The sequence below is a fragment of the Protobothrops mucrosquamatus genome, unplaced genomic scaffold (genome assembly GCF_001527695.2).
Source record: "Protobothrops mucrosquamatus isolate PMUCROS unplaced genomic scaffold, P.Mucros_1.0 scaffold825, whole genome shotgun sequence".
Taxonomy (NCBI): domain Eukaryota; kingdom Metazoa; phylum Chordata; class Lepidosauria; order Squamata; family Viperidae; genus Protobothrops; species Protobothrops mucrosquamatus.
This window is the reverse complement of record NW_015387085.1, coordinates 115,276-143,257: the sequence shown is the minus strand read 5'-3', so window position 1 is coordinate 143,257 and position 27,982 is coordinate 115,276. Positions and strand designations below refer to the sequence as shown.

Here is a 27,982-nt window from a genome sequence, read left to right as displayed (position 1 = left end):
GAGATGGATATTCCATGAATATTCTATGTTTAGAAGTGCAAAACTCTAGATTAAAAACTTTTGACTGAGGATGAAAGAGAGTGATTATTAATCACTATTTTCTTCTTATTAGTTGTTCCCTGTTGTTCAGGTCTGGCCGAAACACAACAACATAACATTTGGGGAAAAAGATGCAACCCAAAAGCCCAGCACCCGAAGCTAAGATAGAAAAAATCTCCACAGCTACCATGTATTTCCCCTTGGAGCTCAGATATGCTGGGACAAAGGTCAACCAAACACTACAAAAGACCAACATGCTGAAGGTGATGAATTTGGCTTCATTGAAACTGTCAGGTAATTTCCTGGCAAAAAAAGCTGTGGTGAAGCTGATAAGAACCAGGAAACCCATATAGCCAAGGACACAATAAAACATGGTCACAGAGCCTTCATTACATTGCAGGATAATTTCTTCAATCATTGAGATCATATCAACATCTGCAAATGGAGGGTTCATTGACAGCCAGAGGGTACAAATGCCTGCTTGAATCAGGGAGCAGCCAACAACAATGGAATTAGTTATTTTTTTCCCCACCCATTTTCTCAATCTGGATCCTGGTTTGGTAGCCATAAAAGCCAGAACCACTGTGATGGTTTTTGCCAAGACTGAAGAAACAGCCACTGAGAAGACCATGCCAAAAGTTGTTTGTCGGAGTAGACAGGTAAATCTTTCTGGTTGGCCAATGAACAGCAGTGCTGAAAGGAAGCAGAGGAGCAGGGATATAAGGAGTGTATAAGTCAGGTCCCGGTTGTTGGCTATGACGATGGGAGTATTATGGTACCTCATAAATGCTCCAAGGACAAGCACAGTAGACAAAGAAAAAGAAAGTGAGAGACAGGCTAAACTGACCCCTAAGGGTTCTTCATAAGTCAAAAAACTAATACTTTTGGGAATACAAAAATCATGTTTCTTGTTTGGATAGAATTTGTCTTTGCATCTGGAACATTCATTTCTGTCTGAAAAAGAGCAAATGATGTAATACATAAATACATATTTTACATATCTGCATTCATATTATATATTATCATAATGCTGATAATTTATGATTACAAATATGTAATCTTTATGATCTTTATAAAATATTATGAGTATCAATATTTCTTCTAAATATAAACAGTACACAAATTTTGTTTTATTTAATATTATATAATATTTATTTTATTAACATTTTATATCATCAGTCTGTCTATATATCTGTCTGTTTATCTGACTATAAATTAAATAAATAAAATAAATAAATAAATAAATAAAATCTATCAAGTATCTATCATCTTTACAAATGGGATTAAAGAACTATGGTCCTGGGAAATCATGAACAAATATTTTCCTTCATTTTCTCTATTTAAATCTCATTTGATTGACTAGGATCTATAGTATATTCACCCTTAATGTATTCTCTGGATAAAAGAATGTATCTTGTATTAAATAGTGTCTGTATATTTTAGTTAAAACTGTTATTCAGTATATAGCTATAAGGCAAAATGCTTGAAATTTGATCAATATTGTATTTATTATTTGCAGGAAATACTGCACATACCTTGTGTTGTAACCTAGTCTATCCCTTTTTTCTCTTCATAATAAATGTTGGTGGAATCTTCAGTTAATCAAACCACCAATGGATGAGAGTGATAGAATGCGCACCTGGCAAATCGTAGAGAAGAGTTTTAGCAACCCAGAGCTTTCCTTGAGAGGAGGTAGAAAGTTCCATTGGAGATAAGCTCAAATTAAGGGACAGTACAGTCCTGAGCAGGATGAAGGAGGGGAAAGAGACAGGGTAGCTACGCTCTAGAATCTCTCGGGATATATCTGGTAAGTTAGAAGGTTATAGTTTTAGTATAACAAGATTTTTTCCATTAGGTGTGTTGGGAAGCATCTAACTTGGCAGCACAGAGCTAGCCTCCTGTCACAGCATAAATTCAAAAGGGTTAGGTCAATTCCCCCCCCTCAGTTCTTGGACTCTTATTTAATTTTTTTCCAGGTTGCCAGTCTCAGGAGATTCTTGTATTATAGGCGGAACATAATAAAGTAGTTAGTTTGAACTCTGCATGTGTGGATCTGATTGTTTGTGCCTAACACTAATCCCCCCAATCTCAAAAGTTACCCGGATAACCACAGACCCTCATGCAGGAATAGCAATGGACCAAGGCATGGTAGATGCTATGGTACAGCATTGGGATGAGATAGAGAATAAAATGAAGCACCTGGCAGGGATGGTGCTTTAGTTGGTTCAATAAGTTCAAAATATCCCAATGCCAGCAGCTCCAATCTCCCCTGCATATAAACATTTCCAGTTTTGCAATGGTACCCTAGAGGCTTGCCAGTAAGATTTGGAGGAGAACCAGTCAAGATGAGAAACTTCATAGCCCAATGTGAGTTGTTTATGGAAGCTTGAGTGGCAGAGTTTCCAACAGACTACTCAAAGATATCCTGCGTGCTGAGTTTGTTAACAAAGTCAGCAGTCAATGGGCACTACTGATAATTGAAGGCAACAATCCAATCATGGATAATTACCAGAACTTTATGGATTGATTCAGTGGATATTTTAGAGGCACAATATGAAGCCTGACAGCTAGCTATTGTATTCGCCAGCTCTGGCAGGGTAACCGAAGAGTCAGGCTGTATATAACAAAATTCAAATTAATATCCAGTCTGATGTGGATTGGAAAAAGGGTTCAACATAAAGCTAGCTTGGAGTCACTGCACAACTGCAAAAAAACTAGGGCTGAATCTGCCCCCTTGCCTCAAGATCCTTGCAGTGTTATCTAATTGTTTCCAGGAGTGGGCTGCCAGACTGGGGAGATTCCATATTATAGGCAAAACATAATGAAGTAGTTAGCTTGAACTATGCATGTGTGGGTCTGATTGTTTGTGCCTGACAGGTGTAAGCAAATAAAGGACTGAATTGGATTTCCCTGGGCCATCTTTTGGCTTGGCCTGCAATTACAGTTAAAGTTAAAGGTTGATTAATAAATGTGATAACAATAGTATATGAGTGAAGTGAAGCATGTGTGAGAATAAATGAAATGCTTAACAAAAGGTTTTGCACAATCCAGGAAGTTAGACATGTGTGGTTGAAAGATGCCTGACTGTTTAATATGAATAAATATACTGCTCAAAAAAATAAAGGGAACATTTTACCATGGAACTGAAGGGGTTTGCGTTCCCTTTATTTTTGTGAGCAGTATATATGGGGAATATTTGTAATATTAAAGGTGTGCTGGTTCAGGATGCAAATTTATTTCAGGTCCAAGATACATATTTTTTTTAAAAAATGATCATTTACAACATGCCAAATATAAAAAAGATACAATTAAAAAAATGAAAATTTAAACTTATATAAAAATGGAAGAAGCAATTAGTAATGCTAGGAAGATACCATAAAATGAAGTGTTTTAATTATTCTTTTAATTCAAAATGTGCTTTATTTTCAGATTTAAAATTAAAATAAGAATGAAATTCTATCTGGGAAAAGTTTGATCATCTGGGAGAAAAATGAGAACCCTCTGTCAGGAGAAATTAAGCAAGAAAAAAAAGTTGTGTGTATGTCATTTTATCATGCCTGTTAGTCTTGTAAAAAAGCCAGACCATTTTAGATTCAAATACATATAATGATATAAAGAATTTTAAAGATCAACATTCAGTTGAAGCTAGAACTTTTGTTGCTGAAATCAATGAATAGACAATTAGAAACAAATACTGGTAGACTATATGTATATGTATGTTCACTGTTGCGACATTACTCTGTGCAAAAAAAAAAAAAAAAAGGAAATACTCAAAAATGCCTAAAATTCCCAGGTTTAGAAAACATCTTTCCCACATTTTAGAGCAAACACCATGTTGAATTTAATCAAAATGTAATTAATTGTTGTATGGATTTCTTTAGAAAAAAAATTAGGAGTAGATGAACATCTCTTACCATTCTCGGTTGAAACCCTCCCTTCTGGGCAGGGAATGCAGTCATAACAGCAAAATGGCTGTCCTTCCTTCACTTTTTTGCTGAAACCAGGATAACAGCTCTCACTGCACACAGAAACAGGTATCACCTGGGAATTAAAAAGGAAACATATATATTTAGAAGCTTTTGTGTCCATTTGTAATGATGCAAATATGGCATGGGTATCTGTCCAGTTTAGGAATAGAAATAATAGTTCAGAAAATATTTTTATATTGTAAAAACAACAGTATAAAGCTCAGTTAAATACACTTATGTTTAGATTAAACAAATGCAATCATAATTTCTTATAATATTATTATAACATTATAACTATTATGTTATGTTATTATTACATCACATTATTATATTATTATATCATGAAGACATGAAGCCCCACTAACTTTTACCTAAAAAAAGTTAATGGTCAACTTTGCACATAATCCAATATAGGCTAGAAATTGCTTATGAGGGACTAACTTTATGTATGAATTTGCTTTTGTCCCATATGATGAAATTACATATCAAATCAGAGAAAGCATGTTCATTCAGAATCAAGGACAATAATTAAATCCTACCTGGTTAAACCAGCTGTGCCATGTTATATTATCATTGATGGATAATACTTTATCTGGAGGAGCTGAATGGTCCACATTTCCAACTTTCACATGAAGAAATGAATTGTTTGGGAAAGCTATCAAGTTGCTAATATCAAATCCAGCTGCTACAATCCCATTCTGATCATAGAAGACCTGTTCCCCAGCACTATTGTTAAAAGCGACACTTCTTAAAAAACAGTGGAACTAAATTGAAAAGAAAAATGTAAGAATTTGAGAAATTACCAGGTTTCATGCTGATAGAGAACTGAGAAACAGATATCTAATCACATTTTAGGTGCTTCATTTTCACTGTATTGCATTTAAAGAGAAGGTACAGTCAAGGATATGAATTAAAATAATTTGTTTATTTAAAACAAGACTAGTAGGATAGAGGCCTTCCATAGGGCAGAGACTGACATGGAAAAGGCAAGCTTCCTAGCTTCCATAAGATGGCAATATTTAGGGGAAGGAACTAGGAGTGTTCCCACCCTATGTGATCTGAAAGGATGGATAAATGTCTTTAGGAAAAGATGGTCCTGCTATAACATATTGGGCTTTAAGCTGATGGCCAACACTTTGAATTGCATCTGGAAGCTAGTGTTAAATGGACAATCTAAAGGTTCTTAGTACTCCCCATTCAGATCTTTAGATCCCTAGGTATCTTGACAACATCACCAAAATATCATTTGTCTGGTTATGGGTGGAAATTCCAAATAGGAGAGCGCAGATTAGTTTTGATCAAAAATGAGATAGAATTAAGAGAATTGTTTCATAACATTTCCACAATCTCTTGCTTCATATAAAGAATAGAAAAAAACAAACAAACTACAGTGATTCTGACTTCTAGAGTCAGACAATCATGCAGAGGTAGAAAAACAGATATATTTCCATGTGAGATTCATGAGGGATGAATAATAAGCTTTCTAAAGTTATGAGTTGGTTACTATAGAAGGAAACAGAACAAAAATCAATGGACAATAGACATGTAGTAATGACTAATTAAGACAGAGAAAATCAATAATTAAAGAAGCACAACATTCTTACTGAAGCATTTTTTTTAAATTCTAGGACATGGGAAGTCAGTCAAAATACAGATTCAGGGTTCTCATTAAGCTTACACTCAAAATTAAATATTTTTCCTAATGAGCTTATTACCTGCCAGAAGTCTTGATGATAAATCTTCCTTCCTACTCTACCCACCATTGATCTCTCAGTATTTCTAAAGGATGACAGAGCATGTAAAGCATGAGCTATGGCATGAACAGCATTGTAAACACTATAACTGTGGCCAGTCATGTCCATTTGAAAAAGAGTCCCAGGAAGGCTTTCCAGATCCTCTGTACCACTGCAAATATTCTCAGGCACATCACTCATAACAACATTTGGGAATACACAGTCAAAGGCTTCTTGCCAGAACTGTCTGATAAATCCATCTCCTTTTGTGGTGAAGGGATTTTGTTTACCAGCAAATGATCTGAACTCTGGTAGAACAGTGGAATGCATTGTGAAGGAAAGGGCACCATCGATTACTTTTATATCCCAAGTACGTTGAAAAGGGATTAAACTGAATTCCATCTGTGCTGTCATTATCCACACAACACCTTTTGGCTTACTTCTTACCTCTTCTATATTAGGAACATACTGTAGCCATAACAAATAGCACATAGCATAGGATTCTCCATTGTATACCAGTACATTGGTATTACCAATCATGATATGATCATAGATTATTGCTGCCCGCTGAAGCATGCCATCAAGTCTAGTGAAATCAGTTACTTTGGGGAATTCGTGAATGAAAGAAACACAAATCCCATTTTTGGACAACAGAGGAACCATTGTTTCTACAAATTTTTCTCCCTGGTCATTGTCCATGATAAGAATCCCAATCCATGTCCAATTAAAATGCAGGAGTAGTGAGAGAATCCCTTTATGCTGAAGATCTTCTGGAGGAACCATCTGATAAAATGAAAGGCCTGGAGTTTTATCATTCATTATTGGAGCAGAGCCATAAATGAGCTAGAGAGGAACAGGAAAAGAAGATAAGAGGAATATCTAAATAAGAATTTCAAGTGTTCACAACAATCAACATATATTGAATTAATAATCGTTATACCAACCCTTCAAAACAGCCTTGAGTGCCAGATTGAGATTGGGATTCTGGAAAGGAATTAATTGTCTTGATATGGGAATTCCATTGAGATGGTGGTTCTGGAAAGTCTAACAGCATGGAAGTTGTTGGAAGTCTGTTGAATGGCATTCAGTGATGCTCCCGATCTGGATAAATTACTGATATGAATTTATCTAAAACTAAGGAGTAGATTCTTGGTAATTGCTGCTTCATATTTACAAATATCAAAATAGGATATATAACCCTTGTTTGTCCATATACAAAGGTATATTCAGTAGTTTTGACTACATGCACAGAAGAATAAGTAATTTGTATGTTGATGTAAAATTTTAAAAAGTTAAATTTCTAATGTTGAAGACAAAACAAAACAAAAATTTTCTAATGTTCTAATGTTGAAGGTGAAACAAAACTTCAGGGATAGTTACAGATCTTTTACATTATCTGACTTCACGAAAATTAACTTTGTTGCAAAATCTTTCACTATATAAGAATACAAAATGTAACTGTATAAAGAAATGTCCAATCACAGTAAGGCATAAGGCAGCAAAATATATTCAATGCATTGTAAACATAACCAAAGACCTTTAGTTACAGAAAACAAAGCATTCATTTGGAATATATAATTTAAGGGCTGGAGTATGACTGTAATAAATTTTTGATTTGATTATGCAGGACAAAGATGGACGAGATTTATAGAACAAACCAATGAAAGTCAATTGGTGGTCAAAAGACATGAAATTTCCTTTATTTCACAACAGAGATGGTTTCAACTGGGAAGAAGTACACATTTTACATAATACCAGTTTAAGAAAGTAAGAGAATTTCTAGAAGACTGGCACTGACAAATTAGCCATCTGTAGACATAGAAAAATAAATTATATGGCTTATGAAATATGATGCATCCAATTAAATGAATCACCTATTTATGGCATTATTCATACAACATTTTAATATGATGATTGGATTTTGAAGAAATTACTGAACCAAAAAAATTCTATACCATTTTTGTCTAATTGTTTAGCTACCCAGTTGGGATCCACTTCATGAATCAGACTGCAATTTACAAATATTAAAACAAAAACCAAATCAAGAACCAGAGACAGCAAAACCAGCTTTTTACAATTATTTTCAGTAAATTGAATAGTTGGCCAATGTGAGCCCAAGGTACAGGAGAAAAATAGTTAGACATGTCTGTAACACAAAGATGTCAAATTTCAGAGGAGTTATTTTCCTATTTCAGAACTATTTACTTGAATATATTTAAACTGTGAAAAACAAAACTGCATTGTAAAAGAGGGATACTAAAAGTAGAATGATCGTTGCATGCAAGAATGTCCAACTTACCTGTGGAATCTTATAGATATCCAAGAGAGTTGCCACATGAAGGGAGATTTCAGCATCCAGTCCTCCAATAACAGCTACAACTTTATTCTGGATGTTACATAGGTAGTTGGGGACCAGTTTCTCTGTTGCTGATAGAAGCAGCATTGTGGCCTGATAAGTCCTTTGAGCTCTGTCATAGCTATCATAAATATGGAAGCCTAGGGTAAGATTGGGTAAAATTTGTGGGTTTTCATTGATCTCCTTTAATGCAAATGCCAAAGCTAGGATGTGCTGGTAATTCTTAGGAACTCCGCTACAATGAGAGTTGCATTAAACATCAGAAGGACATTCTAGAGGTTTGTACATTCTAGCATAGTCTAACAGACCAGCCTCAACAAGTAATCCTATCTTTTTGACATGGTAAACCTCAGCTGTAAGGATGTAGAATTAATTTATAGACAAGTGCAATTGTATATGCATAAAGAATTCAATATTTATTATCAGGATACAGACATTTCTGCAAGAAATTTGTGCGGATAATTTCAGACATAAACATAGGGAATGTCTGGAATCCACATATATAATGTGGATTTCAAAAAGGAAGACAGTCCTTTGGCACAGGATGAGGCTTACAGACACTTTTGTATTGTTAGTTGGAATAGAAGATCTTCCAGTGTGTTTGAAGGAGGACATTGTTTTATTAGATACAAGGCAACTAAATATATTTTATTTAGAAGGATTAAATAAGAGCTCTAATCAGCTTTCCCCAAACTATCTCCCCACAGTATCACCCAGGTAATGTGGCAATGGCTGAGAATCATAGGTGTGCAAGCACAGCTCTTTGGAGATACTCAGTCTTAGGAAGTTTCGTTTAAAAACTTCATTCTTTTCTACACTATATGTTGCTTGGTTGATAAAAGAATGCTGTCCTTAGTATCTCCTTACTTTCATCTCAGCTATTATTTTCTAATGAAAATTCTATAATTAATTATGTTGGCAGCCATAAATGCAGGAAAAATATAAATAAATAATTACATTCCTTACACAAACTGTCCAGGCAATACTGGTGGTGGATGAACTTCAAAGGTGACTTTTTCAGAGACTGGACCAACTTGAGTTGAAATTCCACCAACCATAAGGTCTCCTGGATGATAGTACTTGTGATATGGAGGATATGGATGAAAGATGCTGCACCTATGAGTTATGCACACCACATGTGGACTAAGCATTAGCATTAAGATCTGTAAAATTGCCCTCCCCATTACAAGGGCAAATTTTAAAGGACTTCTCTCATTCTTAAGATAAAGCCATTAGCATTTCTTCAGTTAACACATCCAGACTCTTTATGTCTGAATATTTCTCTCCAGCTCTAACTGTATTAATATTTTAAGAGAAGGGGAAGAAATTTCCTACATCAGTCTTTTTTGTTAATTCTTAATGGGCACTAAACTTGGTGGGATTTTGCAGAACAGTAGAATAATATTAATTTAGATGAATAAGCATGAAGGTGATTATTAAATCAGAGTTCAGTTCCCTAGGGAAGCCCTGAAGAAATTTTGTTTTTCAGAGTTGAACTATCATTTTCTCTACTATTCTTATAGGAAATAGGACAGTGATGGTGAACCTTTTAGAGACCAAGTACCCAAATTGCAACTCAAAACCTACTTATTTATCACAAAGTGCCAGGGCTGCATCAGCACTGTGGTGTCCTCGAGGGGAGTGGGGGTGGGGCGTGGCCACTGGATGGGCGTGGCCCACTGGGTGGGCATGGCTGGGGTGGGCATGGCCACCTCGATGTTGGGGAGGGATGCCTGTGGGGGCCAGGCAGGGTTGGGGGGAGATCCAGGGGGTCTCTGATAGGTGGGGCAGTGGGCAGGAGGCTCATCCTGTGGGGTGGGGTGAGGTGAGGTGAGGTGAGGCAGGCAGCAGCGCAGGGGTTCCATTGCCAAAGGGCAAGGTGAGGCAGGGGCCAGGGTGGCTGCTGCCTGACACCGTTGGCCCACGCACACAGAGTCCAGTGAACACATGGAGGCCAATGGTGTCCATCAGCAGTCACAGCCTGCCGGCCCCTCGACCGGTGCACTCTGGGGTTCCGCAGCCTGCTGCCAATACTGGGCCAGCCCTCCTGAAGCAGATAAAGTAGGGGAGGGGGGAGGCACATGAGGTAGATCTCTGGATGCGCCTACTCTGTCCCATCTGTTTTTGCTTGCAGTTGGAGAGCAGGTCACTGCTGGTCATCTCCTCAGTCTCCTTGCAGATCTTGCCATTGGCCCGTGCATGGAGTCTGTTCCCCTCACACACCTGACACACCTTGGCCCTGCCTTGGGACAGTGCCACCAGCAGCTCATGCAGGTCCAGTAGGCTGCTGCCACTGCCCGGAGAACCTGGCCCGCCCAGCACAAAGGAGGTGAAATGGCTGGCTAGAAAGCTTGAGTAGAGGTGATAGAGCACGTCCACACCCAGCAAGCCAAAGGCCACCCTGGGCAGGGAAAACTGGATTCCCATTGGTGCCATGGCCCCCCAGTCCCAGTTAGGATTGCATGCCTCCTTCCCATCTCTGCTGGGCCTGGAAAGCCATGACACCGCTTGGGGTGGCCTTTTGCCTACTGGCCCTGGGCATGTTCTACCACCTCTACATGGGGCTTGCTAGCCGACCGCTTTATTTTTCAATTAACAAAACTTACCCATGGGAGAATTTCTTATGCTTTTTACAAAATTTTAAACAACCCAAACTACAGGCAGTAATGTTTCAAATCCATTTGGCCCTTTGATTTTCCAAAATGAATGTTCATTTCCCCTTTTTGTTGTTTTTCAAAAATTAAAATTTGACCAAGTAATCCCTAAAATTACATGAAACATCTTTGATCTTGGAAACAAGGACATTCTCCTGGTTTTATAAAAGTTGTCCTTCATAACACCCTTAAAACATAATAAGCAATTTCCCAAGTTTATTATAAAAGGAAATAAGCAAAGCCACTATCCAAATACAGGCATCGAACTCAGATCCCTCCCAACTCTGAGAGCTCTAAACTCCACTTGTGAGTGATCCTAGTTCTCTTCTTGATCTGGAAAAGAGTTCAAAGAGCTGACCAATTCCCCCAGCTCCTCTTTCCGCTGTAACCAGCTTCATTCTTGTGGGGTCTTCTTCAGCCCACTATTGCTTTTCCCATATTTCCTTAAAACATATCCTTAATTTCAGCATAAGTACTTTTTTTTAAAACAAATTCTTCCAATGAAAGTTAGACAAAGTGCAGCTGGCTCTCCTAATGGGGGTAGGGGTAGGAATTATACAGGTGAATGATTTTGACCCAACTGTACAGCTAGGTGATAAACATTTATAGGCAAGAGATCCATTTGTCTTTCTTTCTGAAATGGTAGGAAGTAACCAAGCAAATGATAATGATTGGCAGCCTCCTTGAATGATAGAACAACATGCCAGGTGCTCCTGATTGGAAGGAGGATATTCTATTGGTACTGAGCAATTGTCAAACTGCCAAGCTTCCACAGAGACAAGGACTAACATGATGAGATCATCTATGTTGATTATATTTTAGGCATTCTACCGCATTTCATAGTTGACCATTACAGAACTAGTAAAAATACTAATTTAGAATTTAAATCCAGAGATTAAACATTTTGTGCTCCTTCAAGGCCCGCTTTTCACTAAGCCTCCTGGAATCTATTGATGACAGATATTTCTTCATATTCTTAGATATTTACATTCCTGTTCAAATAATCATCTTCCAATCACAAACTGAAAATCTTAGAGTATTTATCCACTAGTCTCATTCAAGATTTGCTTACTTGTGTTTCTTTCTCATCAGTTAGTTTCTGACAATCGCCAGAAAGATGGTACACAATCCTAGGTTAATACCATTTCAGATAGGTCACTGTCAAGTCTTTTTTAAAAACCTCCAGCACCTACAACATCTGAAGGGAAGCTGTTCCACTGATTAATTGTTCTCACTGTTAGGAAGTTTCTTCTTAATTCCAGGTTGCTTCTATCCTTGATTAATTTCCATCCATTGTTTCTTGTCTTGCCTTCTGGAGTTTTGGAAAATAAGTTGACACCCTCTTCTTTGTGGCAGCTCCTCAAATATTGGAATACTGCTATCATGTCACCCCAGTCCTTCTTTTCTCTAGACTGGCCATACCCAATTTCTGTAACTGTTCTTTATATGTCTCCAGGCCCTTAATCATCTTAGTTGCTCTTCTCTGCAGTTTTTCCAAAGTCTCAACATCTTTTTTGTAATGTGATGACCAAAACTGGATGCAGTATTCCAGGTGTGGTCTTACTAAGGCTTTATGAAGGGTATTCTTCATGTGATTTTGATTCTATTCCTCTGTTTATATAACCAAGGATTGAATTAGCTTTCTTGGCTGCTGCTGCACACTGCTGGCTCATGTTTAAATGATCGTCCACTAGGATTCTCTCACAGTTACTGTTTTTCAGCCAGGTTTCCCCTAATCTGTACTTGTACCTCTGGTTTTTCCTGCCTAAGTGAAAAAACTTGCTTTTCTCCTCATTAAATTTCATGTTGTTGGATAGGGCCCATTGTTCAAGTCTGTCAAGATCTTTTTGGATCCTGAGGTTATCTTCTGAGCTGTTGGTTATTCCTGCCAGCTTAGTGTCATCTGCAAATTTGACAAGTTCCCCTTCTATTTCCTTATCTAAGTCATTTATGAAGCTATTGAAGAATATGGGGCTTAATATATAGAAAACATCACATCACATCACTATATCACATCACATCACTACATCATGATGTAAATCATCATAGAACAGCATAGAGACCACTCAGAAGAAAAAGGCAGGAAAAAAGGAAAACTACTCCTTCTCACCCAGCAACCAATCATAACACAGGTTGCCTCATGCAGGCGCCAACACTCTCCAACTAATAAACTGTAACTGTGTGTTCTGGCCCACTATACACTTTATTGTTCCAGCTATTAAATTAAATATCTAATATAGATATAGATGTAGATGTAGAGATGTAGCTATTTAATTTAATAACTGGAACAGTAAAGTGTATAATGGGCCTGAAACACAGTTATAATTTATTAGTTGGAGAGTGTGGACTCCTACATGAGGTAATCTGTGCTATGATTGGTTGCTGGGTGAGAAGGGGAGTTTTCCTTTTTTCCCATCTTCTTCTTCTGGGTGCTCTGCATGTTGTTCTGTAATGATTTACCTCATGATATAGTGATGTGCCTGACTATCTTGCTTGCTGTAAATATAGATATTAAATATATTTATTTATATAAAACTACAAGTTCATGTCAACATCTTTGACTTCATTGGGACACCTGCACAATTTGCTGACTAAATATAAATATAAAAATCAGGCTCTGAGAGGGATATTTTCACAAATATTCTTCATTGCATAGAAATAAAAAATGTAAATGTATTTATTTATTGAATTTCTTTACCACCTTTATCATAATGAAATGACTCTGATTGGCTTTTAGCATTAAAACATTAAAATCCTAACAAATAAATATATCAAAACAATAAAAAATAGAAATTCCAATCAGGATAAAATTATAGTTAAAAGATGGGGACAGAAGAAACATAATATGTGAGGCATTGGGATTGAATTTTAATTCAACAACCACCTTGAGTGTGATGCTGCCCTGTGAGGGCCCCCAAGCCATCTGGAAGAGCCAGGTCTTCAGACTCCTGTGGAAGATCAAAAGAATGGAAGCCAATCTCTCCTCAGAAGGTAAGATGTTCCAAACAGCCGGAGCCATGGCAGAGAAAGCCACTCTACTGGACCCCAAGAGCCAGAATTACTTGAGCAATGGAACTTGCAGCATGCCTTCTCTGCCAGTGTGAATAGGGTAGGCCAGTCTCAGTGGGGTGAGACAATTCCTCAAGTAACCTGGACCCATGCTATGCAGAGCTTTAAAGGTAATAACCAACACCTTGAAGTTAAAAATTTTGTCAGAGGAAGAATGAAATAGATAATTAATCAATCCTTTTTCTCATTAGTTGTTCCCTTTTGTTCAACTGAGGCCGAAAAACAATGATATAACATTTGGGGAAAAAGATGCAACCCAAAAGCCCAGCGCCTGAAGCTAAAATGGAGAAAATCTCCACAGCCACCATATATTTTCCCCTGGAACTCAGGTATGCTGGGACAAAGGTCAACCAAACACTACAAAAGACTAACATGCTGAAGGTGATGAACTTGGCTTCATTGAAACTGTCAGGTAATTTCCTGGCAAAAAAAGCTGTGGTGAAGCTGATAAGAGCCAGGAAACCCATGTAGCCAAGGACACAATAAAACATGATCACAGAGCCTTCATTACATTGCAGGATAATTTCTTCAGTCACTGAGATCATATCAACATCTGGGAATGGAGGGTTCATTGATAGCCAGAGAGTACAAATGCCTGCTTGGATCAGGGAGCAGGAAACAACGATAGAATTAGTTAATTTTTTCCCCACCCATTTTCTCATCTTGGATCCTGGTTTGGTAGCCATAAAAGCTAGAACCACTGTGATGGTTTTTGCCAAGACTGAAGAAACAGCCACTGAGAAAACCATGCCAAAAGTTGTTTGTCGTAGAAGACAGGTAAATTTTCCTGGTTGACCAATGAATAGCAGGGCTGAAAGGAAGCAGAGCAGGAGGGCAATGAGGAGAGTATATGTCAGGTCCCGGTTGTTAGCTACCACAATGGGGGTCTTGCTGTGCCTCAGAAATGCTCCAAACACAAGAGCAGTAGTCATAGAAAAAGAAAGTGTAGTACAGGATAAACTGATCCCTAAAGGTTCTTCATAAGTCAAGACACTAATACTTTTGGGAATACAAAAATCACGTTTCTCATTTGGATAGTATTTTTCTTTGCACTTAGAACATTCATTTCTATCTGAAAAAGAAGAAATGATGCAATGCTATGATGTCATAAATATTCTTTATATCTTTCCTTCACGGAACAATCATTTTAGACATAGAGCTAATTTATGATTATAAATATCTAATCTTTATATTTTTTTAATAAAATATTATGATTATCAAAATTCCTGCTAAATTTAATTGGTACACAATTTTGATTTGTTTTCATTAACACACTCTCTTTCTCCAGTTCTCATCTCTCAGTTGCCAAAAGAAATTAAAGAATTATAGCCCTGGTAAATCATGGGATGAATGATTGAGAAAATTAGTACAGATAGAAGAGAATATTTGTATCTTAGGGTTGAATTGTGGGTTCCTTGGTGCTCTTTGAGCTTGGTTTTTTTTCTTGCTTATATTTGATTTCTAAACTAGATAACATCATCAGTGCTATAGGGATTCAGGTTTGTTTCAAAATTAGTGAAGGGTATTGAATGTAGGATTATGTTTTGGGAACATGAGGTAGATGTTAGAAAAAAATGGATCTGGTTGAAAAGGAGAAAAAAGAAAAGTAAAATTAGAATAATTGCAGAATGGTTTATACAATTACTATATGCAAAACTGTTACAAGAGAGATTGTTCATCAAGAGAATTAATGGAAAGTGAAAGAAAGTTATTTCACAGAGTGCCACAGAAATATGTGGCCTTTCCCTTGGAAAGTAGGACAAAGGATATTTGAGATAATAATAAGTGATAGAAATGATAGATACAAAAGACTGCTGAAAAAAATAATTGAAATGAAGTTACTTTTTATTGTGTAGGTAAGGAATATAGTTTCAAAGAATATAATGAAGGGAGGATAAGAAATAATTAAGGTTCAACAGACAGAGGAAATGCAGATCCATTCTGATGGAAGTAAAACATGCTTTGGATAGTGGGAAAGAGATCCAAACAAGGAATTTATAGCAGTGCAAATGGAATTAAAAATCAGCGATGAAATGATTTCAGATAAATCTGAGCTGAGGGAATGCTTGGAAGAGTATTTAGTAAATTTTTATGGGAATAATTGTGATATGTTGAAGTCTCAAAGGTGCTTTTTCAAAAGGCAAACTGACTTTGCTTTTCCTTGAAGATGTTTCACTTCTCATCCAAGAAACTTCTTCAGTTCTGACTGAATGGTGGAGAATGGAAGGATTTATATTCCTTGCAGTCACCTGGTCAATGAAATCTTTCCATCCTTCACCATTCGGTTAGAACTGAAGAAGCTTCTTGGATGAGAAACAAAGTCCAGTTGCCTTTTGAAAAAGCACCTTTGGGACAACCAGGACATGAATGATTAAGAATTTCCATAATCAAAATGTTGAAGAACAGACTTGAAATGAATCTAATAAAATGGAAGTAAAATAAATTTTGTAGGAATTTTAAAAAAGATAAGGATGAAAATGTTAATGTTAACATTATTATTAAATGGTAAAATACAGATGCAGATTGCATGTGGAATGGTTACATAGCTTGTTTCTATTTGTGTAAGGTTGTATATATGAACAAAAATGGGAAGAACACCATTATTGTTCAGCTACATGGACAAAAAATAAAAGTGAAAGAAAAAAATACAGGATGTAATGGTATGTGGGAATGACTTTGGGAGATTGAACCCAGAGTCTGCACCTAGGGTCAGATAAAAGTCGGCATAGTCCACAGCTATATAGTTGGCAGGGCAATAGGCTCAGAAGGGAATTTGCCTAATTCCTTGAGCTATAAAGGTAAAGGAGGAAGACCTCTACTTTCAGAGTTATGAGATTCTGTTAATTAAGTCTTGCAATTAAAAAAAAGTCAAATAAAACTCTAGATTCATTATGTTTGTTCTGAGCAGGATACTTCTCTAGAAATTCAATAAAATGAGAATCATTTTAGTCTGGAAAGAGAAGTTATGAAAAAGAAGAAGGGACTGGATTAGGCTGGGGCATACAGAGAGAGAAGTTTGCTCAAATTCATCCAATGTATCCCTAAGGGAGACACAGTGGGGCAACAAGTCATAATGTGAGTGAGTCATTGATTATAAGTCCCTCCCTTCTTGTGAACTATTTTTAAAGGATCAGAAAGAATTTATAGAAGCCATGGTCTATACACTTTCACTATTCTGTTTTACTGCATAATAGACCTCAAAATTATGAAAACAAAATTCTGCTGAAGTTCTTATTGAAAGTTCCAACACTCCAGATCCATTGGACTTCAGAAATTTTCATTATATTAATTGTGTCCATCAGATGAGGACAGTAGAAGATAAGAAAGGATTATCTAAACAGTATTCAAAGATAGATACACAATTACAATGATGGTTCATAGATGGCTGGATGAGTGGTCTAGAATGTAAATGAAGATCTAGTGACTTAATTTAGTCATCATTATCATTCATCATCATCATCATCATCATCATCATCATCGTCGTCGTCGTCGTCGAATGACTAATTTATATTTGACTCTTCTAGACAGCAGAAATAATTAATCCTCAGGTTTGGAAAACATGTTATTCGTATTCTAGAGCCCATATCATGTTGAATTTAGTAAAAATATATCAACTGTTGTATGTACTTATTTGTAATTGTTCAGGAGGTGATGAACATCTCTTACCATTCTTGGTTGAAACCCTCCCTTCTGGGCATGGGATGCAGTCATAGCAGCAAAATGGTTCTCCCTCCTTCACTTTTTTGCTGAAACCAGGATAGCAACTATCAGTACAGACAGAAACAGGTATCACCTGAAAATTAAAGAGGAAACTTATACATCTGGAAGCTTTTTAGTCTTGTGTATTCATTTGAAATGATGAGAATATGTCATGGGCATCTTCCTAGTTTAGGTATAGGAATAATAGGTTGAAAATGTTTGTAAAAACAGTATAAATCTCAATTAAATATACTTGTTAAACAATTAAACAATTGCTATCATGACTTCAGAGAAGAAAAAAATTCTGGACTACTATGCTTAAGTGTAGCATAGGCCCACAGTGGGCTGAAACAAATTATTGTTTCTTTATTATATTATATACGGTAATTATATTGTATCAGGAGGTGATTATGCTCCACTTTAACCTAAAAACTGTTAATGGTTAATGGGTAATGGATAATCAAATATGATAATTATGCTCTACAAGTTGGTTGTAGCGAGATAACTTTACATAAGAATTTCCTTTTGTCCAATAATATGAACTGATGTATCAAATTAAAAAAGGATGTTTATTCAGAATCAAGGACAATAATTAATCTACCTGGTTAAACCAGCTGTGCCATGTAATCATCTCATCATTGATGGTTAATAGTTTATGTGGAGGAGCTGAATGGTCCACATTTCCAACCTTTGCATGAAGAAATGAATTGTTTGGGAAAACAATCAAATTGATAATATCAAATCCAGCTGCTACAATTCCATTCTGATCAAAGGAGACCAGTTCCCCTGCAGTGTTGTTAAAAGCAACATTTCTCAGGAAATAGTGGAACTAAATTGAAAACAAAAATGTAAGAATTTGGGATTACCAGACTCCATGCTGATAGAGAACTGAGACACAGATATTTAGTTGCAATCCATGTACTTTTTTCTCATTGTATTGCAATTATATAGAACAGTGATGGCGAACCTTTTAGAGACTGAGTGCCCAAACTCCAATCCAAAACCCACTTATGCATCTTCGAGTGCCGGGTGGGTGTGGCCCATTGGGTGGGCATGGCCCATTGGGTGGGTGTGGCTGTGATGGTAACGGCAGACTGGGTGGGACTAAAAAGTTCAATCAATCAATTCCAACTTTGCAAGATCTTTTTTTCCCCCGCAAGAAGTTGAAATTGACTGATTAAACCTTTTTTTGGGGGGGGGCACACGGTGGCGGAGGTCTAAAGCAAAAAGATTTTATAAAACCCAGCTGAAGGCCTAGGATTGGGGCAACGGCCCGTATGCCCACAGAGAGGGCTCTGAGTGCCGCCTCTGGCACCCATGCCATAGGTTCGCCACCACTGATATAGAAGATGGAATAAACGATATAAATTAAAAGAATTATTTTATTTATATAAACCATTTGTATAGCCACCCATCTCATAATCAACTTTGTGCAGCTTCCAATGGAAATCAAAACAGCAAAATAATATTAAAACTATAAGAAACACATTAAAACATTTAAAATAACAAAAACCTAGTGGCAAGTCAAACCTCTGATGTACAGTCATCTAATCTTGTCCTAATGTTTGTGGGGGAAGCTTTATTGAAGGCTAGGATGGCAGTGGTGGGATTCAAATACCTGAACATCTGGTTTTCTGTGTGGATGCAGACCTGGGCCTCTGAGACCTAGAATGGACTTCCGGAAGTGACATCAATGCACTTTTTGTAGGCTGTTCTAAGGCCTAGAACAGACTTCTGGAAGTGACATCAATGCATTTCCAGTGGGCCATTTTATGCCTGGGAGGCCTCCTCCAGACCTTCGAGGCCTAGAATAGATTTCCGAAAGTGAAATCAATATGCTTCCGGTGGGCCGTTCTACGCCTGGTAGACCTCCCCCAGGCCTCAGAGGCCTAGAACGGATTTCCAGAAGCAGCATGGGTTCAGCCGGTTATCCGAAATCAACAAAATTTAGCTACTGGTTCTACCGAACTGGTGCAAACTGGCTGAATCCCACCACTGTTCCATAGGCCAGGTATGGCATGGAAAAGGCAAGCATCCTAGCTTCCATCTGAAGGCAATATTTAGGGGAAGGAACTAAAAGTGTTCCCACCCTATGTGACCTGGTAGGATCGATAGAGGTCCTTAAGGAAAGGCAGTCCTGCAGAAAACTTTGCCCTGTGTCACATCATGCTTTAAAGTGATGACCAGCATTTGAATTGCAACCAGAAGGAAACTGGAAGCTAGTACTGCTTATGCAACAAAGATGTTACATGACCAAAGTTAGGGGCCACCGTTATGGAGGGTTCTGCTACATTCTGGACTAATTGAAATCTGGGCAGACCCATGTAGTGTATATTGCAGTAAATTAAAAGGGAATGAGTGTCCATGAGCAAGGCCTTCCAGGTTAGGAAAGGGCGTAATTGATGAACTTCACAAATGTTTGCAATGGTCCCCTTAGCCATGGTGCCATCTGCTCCTCAAACTGGAGCTGTGAATCCAGGAAGACCCCAAATTGTGTACCAACTAAGTCCAAGGAAGTGCTACCCTGTCCAGAGTCAAAGATGAAGTGTCATCTGGGCAGAGGGTGAGGGGAAACCCATAGCCATTTCATATAGCAAAGATTGAGTTAAAATTGCTCCTCCCCATCCAGATTGTTACAGTCTCCAGACACTCAGCCAGCACTGTTACAGCATCAGTTTTCTGATTACAAGTGGAGATATCAATAGAAGAGCCAAGATTATTTTTGTCAAATGGTGATAGAACTAAGACAATTAATTATTGGTCCCCTAACTTTCCCCCCAACATTTCATTTAATAAAAAAAAATAGAAACATTCAAACTAGAGTGATTCTGACTTCTAAAGTCAAATAATCATAAAATCTAGAAAAAGAGATATATTTCCATGGAAGATTCATGGGAGATGGAAAATATGCTGTCTAATGTTATGAATTAACTAATATGGGAAGGTAAAGAAAAATAATTAAAGAAATAGACAATATAAATTAAAAGAATCAATAGGAGAGCCCAAATAATTTTTTTTCAAAAATGAGATAGAGCTAAGGGTTATGATTAATGCTCCCCTAACATTTCCCCAATATCTTGCTTAATAGAAAAAAGTTTACTAAACTAGAGTGATATTCTGACTTCTAGAGTCAGACAATCATAAAGACATAGAAAAACAGATATATTTTCAAATGAAATTAATGCAGGCTGTTAAATAAGCTTTCTGAAGTTATAATTGTGAATTAAATAACATAAGAAAGGTCCCAAGAGAAATCAATGGGCAATAATCATATATTAATCAATATGGGTGGAAATTCCAAATAGGAGAGCGCAGATTAGTTTTGGTGAAAAATTAGATAGAGTTAAGAGAATTGTTTTGTAACTTTTCCACAATCTCTTACTTCATATAAAGAATAGAAAAAACAAAACAAAAAACAAACTAAAGTGATTCTGACTTCTAGAGCCAGACAATCATAAAGACATAGAAAAACAGATATATTTCCATGTGAGATTCATAAGGGATGGAAAATAAGCTTTCTAAAGTTATGGGTTGGTTAATATAGAAGGAGACACAACAAAAATCAATGAACAATAGACATGTAGTAATGAGTAACTAAGATAGAGAAAAAATGAAGAAGCACAGCATTCTGACTGAGGCATGATTTTTTTTTTTAATTCTAGAACATCAGAAGTCAGTCAAAATAGAGATTCAGGGTTCCCTTTAAGTTCACGCTCAAAGTATTTTGCCTAATGAGGATATTACCTTGCAGAAGACTTGACTATGAATCTTCCTTCCTATTCTACCCATCACTGATCTCTTAGTATCTCCAGAAGAGGACAAAGCATGTAAAACATGAGCTATGGCATGAACAGCATTGTAAACACTGTAACTGTGGCCAGTCATGTCCATTTGAAAAAGAGTTCCAGGAAGGCTTGCCAGATCCTCTATACCACTGCAAATATTCTCAGGGACATCAGTCATAAGAACTTTTGGAATTACACATTTAAAGGCTTCTTGCCAGAATTGTCTGATAAATCCATCTCCTTTTGCGGTGAAGGGGTTTTGTTTCCTAGCAAATGATCTGAACTCTGGTAGAGCAGTAGAATGCATTGTGAAGGAAAGGGCACCATTCATTATTTTTACATCCCAAGCACGTTGAGCAGATATTACACTGAATTCCATCTGTGCTGTCATTATCCAAACAATACCTTTTGGTTTACTTTTCACCTCTTCTATATTTGGAATATATTGAAACCATAACAAATTTCCCATTGCAAAAGATTCTCCATTATACACCACTGCATTTGCCTTATTCTCCATGATAGTATCATAGATTTTTGCCCCCTGCTGAAGCATGCCATCAATTTTACTGAAATCAGTTACTTTGGGGAATCGGCGAATGAAAGAAACACAAACCCCATTTTGGGAAAAAAGAGGAATTATCGTTTCTACAAATTTTTCTCCCTGGTCATTGTCCATGATAAGAATCCCAATCCATGTCCAATTAAAATGCAGGAGCAGTGAGAGAATCGCTTTATGCTGAAGAGTTTCTGGGGGAACCATCTGATAAAATGAAAGCCCTGGGGTTTTATCATTCATTATTGGTGCAGAGCCATAAATGAGCTAGAGAGAAACAGGAAAAGGAGATAACAGCAGCATCTAGAGAACATTTTCAAGTGTTCAAAATAATCAACCTACAGTATATTGAATTAATATTGGATTGGATCCAATAGAAGAGTTCAAATCACCAGGACTAGATAGATTACACCCCAAGGTTCTCAAGGAACTGGCAGATGTGACCTCAGAACCACTGAACTATATTTTTCAAATATCCTGGAGCACTGGGGAACTACCAGAGGACTGGAAAAGAGCTGATGTAGTTCCCATATTCAAAAAAGGGAAACAAATAGATCCAGGAAACTACAGACCTATCAGCTTCACCTCAATACCTGGGAAGATTCTGGAAAAGATAATCAAACAACAAATCAGCGAACACCTAGAGGCAAACAAAGTCATTACTAAAAGCCAATATGGGTTTGTCTAAAACAGATCATGCCAAACAAATCTTACTGCATTCTTTGACCAAGTGTCAAAATTAGTGGATCAGAGGAATGCTGTGGATATAATTTACTTGGACTTCAGTAAGGCATTTTATAAAGTAGACCACAACCTACTACTTGATAAGGTAGAAAAATGTGGGTTAGACAACATAACCACCAGATGGATTCATAGCTGGCTGACCGTCCACACTCAGCATGTGGTCCTCAATGGAACTGCATCTACATGGAGGGAAGTGTGTAGTGGCATGCCCCAGGGCTCTGTTCTAGGCCCTGTGCTCTTCAATATCTTCATCAATGATTTGGACGAGGGGAGAGATGGGGAACTCATCAGACAACACCAAGCTGGAAGGAATAGCCAACACTCCAGAAGACAGGTTTAAGATACAAAAGGATCTGGACAGACTTGAACATTGGGCACTATCTAACAAAATGAAATTCAATGGTGAAAAAAGTAAAGTTCTACATTTAGACAAGAAAAACCAAATGTACAGGTATAGTATAGGTGGTACCATGCTCAATAGTAGCAACTGTGAGAGGGATCTCAGAGTCCTAGTGGACAATCACTTAGATATGAGCCAGCAGTGTGCTGCAGCTGCCAAAAAAGCCAACACAGTGTTAGGCTACATTAACAGAGGGATAGAATCAAGATCACGTGAAATATTAATACCACTTTACAATGCCTTGGTAAGGCCACACTTGGAATATCGCATCCAGTGTTGGTCACCACAATGTAAAAAAGATTTTGAGACTCGAGAAAGAGTACAGAGAAGAGCAACAAAGATGATTAGAAGTCTGGAGATTAAAACATATAAAGAACAGTTGCTGGAATTGGGTATGTCTAGTTTAATGAAGAAAAGGATGAGGGGTGACATGATAGCAGTGTTCCAATATCTCAGGGGCTGCCACAAAGAAGAGGGAATCAAGCTATTCTCCAAAATGCTTGAAGGCAGGACAAGAAGCAACAAATGGAAACTAATCAAGGAGAGAAGCAACCTAGAATTAAGGAGAAACTTCCTGACAGTTAGAACAATTAACCAATGGAACAACCTGCCTCCAGAAGCGGTGAATTCTCCAACATTGGAAGTTTTTAAGAAGAAACTGGACAGCAATTTGTCTGAAATGGTATAGGGTTTCCTGCCTGAGCAGGGGGTTGGACTAGATGACATCCAAGTTGGAAGTCTGTTGATTGTCCTTTAGTGATGCTCCAGATCTGGACGAAATACTGATATAAATTTATCTAAAACCAATGTGTAGGTGATGGATAACTGCTCTTTCATATCTTCTAAATATCAAAAGAGTATATATCATCTCTCTCTGTCTTCATGCATGGGTATACCTGGTGGTTTTGACTACACACACAGGTAGACAAAGGGATTTGTTTGTTGATATCAAATTTCAAATGATTAAATTTCTACAGTTGAAGGTGAAATGAAACAGTTACTTCAGCAATAGTCACAGACCAATTTGCAGATTTTATCTAAATTAATTTTCTTGTAACACCTTTTGCTATATAAAAAGACAAAATTTTATAAAGAAATGTCTAGCCACACCACTAATCATAATCTTTGCAATCACAACCATGGGGGAAACATCTCTGCCATACATCAAAACACTAGCACTGATGATGTTGCCTAATTTGGATAATGAAATATCTGCAAAAAAACAAGCAAGCTCAGAGAGCACCAAGGACATCACACATGAAAAACATTTAGGAAACAACTTGAAGCTTAGTATAACTGACTGCCAGCTCAATAATGTACAAGGCAACAAATTGAACACATTCAAAGGTTCATAAAGATATGCAGAGACTCTTTAAGTTCAGAAGACAAAGCTTTCATGTACAACACATAGCTTAAGGACTGATCTATGACAGTAATAAAGTTTTGATTTGACTTGAGGATGTAGGACAAAGCGATGTAAGATTTATAGAAAATATCCAGTGTCAATTGGTAGTCAAAAGACATCATGAAATTTCCTTACTTTTGCAACAGAGAAGTGGTACACATTTTACATTATAACAGGTTTAATAAACTAAGATAATTTCTAGAAGAGTGGCACTGACAAATTAGCCACATACTGTAGACATATACAATATAATTCAAAGCATTTGTGAAATATGATGCATTCAGATTAATGAACCACCTAATTATGGCATGGTCCATGCAATATTTATTAATATGAAAACAAAACCACAAAAAAAATTAGGAACCAGAAAGGAGGAAACCCAGCTTCTTTCAATAATTGGCAATACATTTAATAATTGGGCATAGTAAGCTCAAGGCACAGCACAACAACAATCACATAAGTTTTTAATTGAAAGAAGTCAAATTTCAGAGGAGGCATTTTTCAACTCCTGAACTATTTGCTTGAATGCACTTAACACTACAAAACAAAACTGCATTGCGAAAATAGAACTCTCCAGGTAGCATGACATTTGCATGCAAGGTTGTCCAACCTACCTGTGGAATCTTATAGATATCCAAGAGAGTTGCCACATGGAGGGAGATTTCAGCGTCCAGTCCTCCAATAACAGCTACAACTTTATTCTGGATGTTACATAGGTAGTTGGGGACCAGTTTCTCTGTTGCTGATAGAAGCAGCATTGTGACCTGATATGTCCTTTGAGCACTGTCATAGCTATCATAAATATGGAAGCCCAGGGTGAGATTGGGTAAGATTTGTGGGTTTTCATTGATCTCCTTTACTGCAAATGCCAAAGCCAGGATGTTCTGGTAATTCTTAGGAACTCCGCTACAAGGAGAGTTGCATTAAACATCAGAAGTATATTCTATTAGTTCTTACATTATAGTCAGTAGTTATAATATGATATGCCATCTCCATCAAGTAATCCTACCTTTCTGATAAATTAGGATAATTTAAATTAACAGTCATCAGTATGCATAAGTATATGTGAACAAAGAATTCAATATTTATTGTCAGAATACAGACATTTCTTTAGGAAAATTGTGCAAATAATGTCAGGTATAAAACAGGGGATGTCTGGAATCCACGTATATAATGTGACTTTCAAAAAAAAAGGAAGACAATCCTTCTGGCACAGAGCCAGATATCAGATACTTTTGTATTGTTAATTGGAGTAGAAGATGTTGCAGTTTTTTTGAAGTGATAATTTCATTAGATACAAAGCGAGTTAATTTATCTTATGTAGGAGGACTATGTAGAAAAACTGAGGAGAGCACTAAATCAGACTTCCCCAAGCTACCTGCTCATTGTAGTGCCCAGGCAGAGTAGCAATAACTGAGAGTTATAGGCATGGAAACCAGCTGTTTGTAGGTGCTTAGTTTTGGAAGTTTGCTTTAAACATTTCATTATATCCCACACTATATTTTGCCTGACGGAGAAAAGAATGCTGTTCTTAAAATCTAATTTCAACCCATTCAGTTAACCATTGTTTTGTGATGGAAACACTATAATTAATTATTTTGGCGACCATGAATGCAGGAAAGTATAAGAAAATATAAGTACATTCCTTACAAGAATTGTCCAGGCAATACTGGTGGAGGATGAACTTGAAAGGTGACTTTTTCAGAGACTGGACCAACTTGAGATGAAATTCCACCAACCATAAGGTCTCCTGGATGATGGTACTTGTGATATGGAGGATATGGATGAAAGATGCTGCACCTATGAGTTATGCACACCACATGTGGACTCAGCACTAGCATTAAGATTAGTAAAAATGCTCTCCCCATTACAAAGGCAAATTGCAAAGAACCCCCTTTATCCCTAGGATAAAGCCATTAGCAGTTCTGTAATTAATACTCCTGATGTGTTGTAGCTGAATCTTGGTCTATCTAGGATCAGACTTGGGGATGTTTATCCATCAATAGGCTTGCCATATTTCTCTTGAGCTCTAAGAGGAGCTGATATTTTAGGAGAAAGAAGGAGAAGCAACATCCTACGTCAGTACATTTTTAGTCTTTCTAAAAGACATTGAAATTCAGTGGGATTTGAGGAAACAACAAAATTAATAATAGTAATTTAGATGTAGAAAGAAGGTAATTATTAAGCTGAGTTTAATTCCGTAGGGATGACCTGAAGAAACTGTTTTTCAGAACTGAACTATTGTTTTCTCTCCCATTGTTATATGGATTAGGACATTGGGCAAGATCAGGAATAGGGAATTTCTGAGTGACTGAAAGCCACACACATATTTTGGGGGATAATGGTGATAATGGGCAATTGATGAAACCAAGAGGTGTGCTTGAGATTTTTATCAGTTTGTTTGAGGTGTTATTTTGAAGCTCACTTGCTAATAATATGAGCTAATCTTGGATAATCAAAAAATTTAGCATGGCCACATTTTATGTAAATAGGGGTCACAAAATAATTTATTGAAATATAAATGGGAAGTATTTCTATTTAAACTTAAATGTACAGTTTGAGAATACTCTTCTTGCTCATAAAAAATAACCAAAATACCTAGGGGTTACTCTCAACAGAATATTGGTCTTCAAAGAACATTCCATCAGCATGAACTGCCCACAGTCACAGAGTCCTCTGAAAATCTCAGGATCCATTAAGGTGAACTTTTTAAATAGATGCTTTGCCACTAGGCAGAGAAGTCATGTCTTTAAATTCCTCAGAAGTCAGAAAAAATCTGCATGCCAATAAGTTCCTAAAATATAGGCCCAATAAAAACCTGGATATTGTATGTGCATTCTCATATGTGTAGGGCCCTTAATAAGTTTCATCAATCCATGGTTGCATGGAGGCCATAGAATCCTGGACCGATCCAAACCACTTACCAAGGGAATGTAAGTTGAAGTCTTCTAACTTAACAAAATGGTGGAATATCACCAGCAGCCAGCAAATGGGTATGGTAAAAGTAGAGTAATGATACAGAAGCAGCTAAACTAATGGTCCTTTTGACTCGGCTGTACAATGAAGATCTGTATCTATTTGCCTGTGGACTAGCAGCACAGCTGATGCTAACAGATTGAACATCTAATACAGACATGTCAAACTCATATCGGGACGATTTTGCTATTGCCGGCAATGGGGTGGGTGCGGCTTCCAGATGATGTGTCCGGCCCGTGGGCTGGCAGTTTGACACCCCTGGTCTAATAAACCCAGGGAATATGGATAAGAGAGAAAGAATTACTGAAGAAATTCCTTAGTCCAGGGAGTAGGGAAGATGAGAAGGAGGTTAAGCCTACTTTGTGGCTCTTGCTTTTAAACAATTACCTCAATTTTATTTATTTTATTTTATTTATTTATTATTTAGATTTATATCCCGCCCTTCTCCCGTAGGACTCAGGGCGGCAGACAATCAATTAAAATACACAAATAACAATACAGATTTAAAATTAATTAAAAGGAATATTAGAGAATTGTCCAATTTAAAATATTGATTAAAACCCCTCTAAAAATTACCCTAGGCCAGTCCTGCGAGCTGGAA

The 27,982-nt window shown here is 37.1% G+C and overlaps 2 protein-coding genes across 2 annotated transcripts; both read right to left on the bottom strand.

The window, feature by feature from the left end:
- Window positions 1-94: 94 nt before the first annotated feature.
- On the bottom strand, window positions 95-6,559 carry LOC107290090 (vomeronasal type-2 receptor 26-like). Its single transcript, XM_029284683.1, has 4 exons — window positions 5,723-6,559; window positions 4,547-4,771; window positions 3,954-4,080; window positions 95-993 (listed from the first exon to the last, which is right to left on the bottom strand). Exons 1-4 carry the CDS (start codon window positions 6,557-6,559, stop codon window positions 95-97), a joined length of 2,088 nt encoding a protein of 695 aa, XP_029140516.1.
- A 960-nt stretch (window positions 6,560-7,519) lies between these two features.
- LOC107290089 (vomeronasal type-2 receptor 26-like) lies at window positions 7,520-27,101 on the bottom strand. The gene is made up of 11 exons (XM_029284682.1): window positions 27,004-27,101; window positions 26,056-26,205; window positions 25,020-25,311; window positions 21,263-22,123; window positions 18,120-18,347; window positions 17,486-17,612; window positions 14,005-14,891; window positions 10,585-10,622; window positions 9,063-9,212; window positions 8,040-8,331; window positions 7,520-7,549 (listed from the first exon to the last, which is right to left on the bottom strand). Exons 1-11 carry the CDS (start codon window positions 27,099-27,101, stop codon window positions 7,520-7,522), a joined length of 3,153 nt encoding a protein of 1,050 aa, XP_029140515.1.
- Window positions 27,102-27,982: the final 881 nt, after the last annotated feature.